The sequence below is a fragment of the Cicer arietinum genome, chromosome 8 (assembly GCF_000331145.2).
Source record: "Cicer arietinum cultivar CDC Frontier isolate Library 1 chromosome 8, Cicar.CDCFrontier_v2.0, whole genome shotgun sequence".
Classification (NCBI taxonomy): Eukaryota; Viridiplantae; Streptophyta; class Magnoliopsida; order Fabales; family Fabaceae; genus Cicer; species Cicer arietinum.
Window position 1 is genome coordinate 14,757,666 of NC_021167.2, and position 1,370 is coordinate 14,759,035.

At 35.6% G+C, this 1,370-nt stretch overlaps 1 protein-coding gene across 1 annotated transcript; it reads left to right on the forward strand.

Annotated features, from left to right (window-relative positions):
* The first annotated feature begins 810 nt into the window (after nucleotides 1-810).
* Nucleotides 811-1,191, forward strand: LOC140919071 (uncharacterized). The gene has a single exon (XM_073364586.1). The coding sequence runs from the start codon at nucleotides 811-813 to the stop codon at nucleotides 1,189-1,191; it is 381 nt and encodes a 126-aa protein (XP_073220687.1).
* Nucleotides 1,192-1,370: the final 179 nt, after the last annotated feature.

Here is a 1,370-nt window from a genome sequence, read left to right on the forward strand (position 1 = left end):
AATATATATAAGCTGTTTCAATCACTTTTATACAACAACTGTTACACATTTTCTAACAACCAATATACACTACACTTGAAACAATTATTTCCAACACGTTTTCATAAACTGAAACCAGGAAAAACACTTTGAAAGAAATAATTGTTACCACACACAAAATACTCATTTGGCAAATTCTTTTGTGTGAAATTCATATTGTGATTGAGTCATCATCATTTGTCCTCATTTTATCTTTTCTGTAAAAACAATCTGTAAAGAAAGGTCTGGAAATCCAGTAGTGTAAACTGGTGACTATCTTTGTTGGTGCGTGTGTTCATCAAGAAGAAGTCTCATTTTGATCTCGTGAGGGTTTGGCGAGTAACTCCAGGGATAAGGTGGTATTGTAATAGAAGCGAGTGAGTTGGATAGATAGGCCATGTGTGAGCTAGACAATCTGTAAAACGTACTCAAGTCGATTCTATTGGAAAGGCTGAAATCTGGTTTAGATTTCAGGACTGGATGTAGGCTATCAAACTGATAGCCAAACCAGTATAAATCCTGGTGCATCATTTCCTCTCTCTCTTTTTACTTTTCATATTAATCTTGCATGTGATTATAAACTTCCGCTGTGAATAATCTGTGTGAATCTTTTACTGTTAAAATAGGAATTAAAATCAAACAAGTTGAATTTGATTTTAATTCATCACTTAAGAAAGAATTAGATAATCATGTTGATAACAATTCTCATATATTTTTTAACAAATAGAGGCAATAATTTCCTACAATTGGTATCAGAGCCTGATCTTTTTGGAGTAACTCTCATAAAATAAAATGACCTCTATAGAATTCCTAGGAGAAGGTGCATCATTGGGAAGGCCCTTTGCATTTAATGGGGCTGCCTACATGTATTGGAAAGAGAGAATGTTAATTTTTCTTGAGGCATGTAGTCTTGATATTCTAGAAGCTGTAATAGATGGTCCCTTTGTGCCAACCATAGCTGGCACAAGTGATTCGTCAATCCCAAAACCTAGATCAGATTGGTTTGAGGATGACAAGGAAAAGGTTGGATACAATGCTAAGGCTAAAAATATTATTACCTCTGCTTTAAGTGCTGACGAATTTTTTAGGGTGTCTAACTGCAAAACTGCCAAGGAGATATGGGACACATTGCAACAAACGCATGAAGGAACAACAAATGTAAAAAGAGCCTGAATCAACACCCTAATGCATGAGTATGAGCTGTTCAACATGAAGAAAGAGGAGTCCGTTAATGATATGCAGACAAGATTTACTCACATAGTCAATAATCTAAATGCTCTTGGTAAGGTGATTGATAATGAGCAGCAAATCAGCAAAGTGATGAGGTGCTTGACCAGAGAGTGGCAGCCAAA

Coding starts and splice junctions, on each gene's coding strand:
- LOC140919071 (XM_073364586.1), top strand. CDS start 811: ATGACCTCTATAGAATTCCTAGGAGAAGGTGCATCATTGGGAAGGCCC.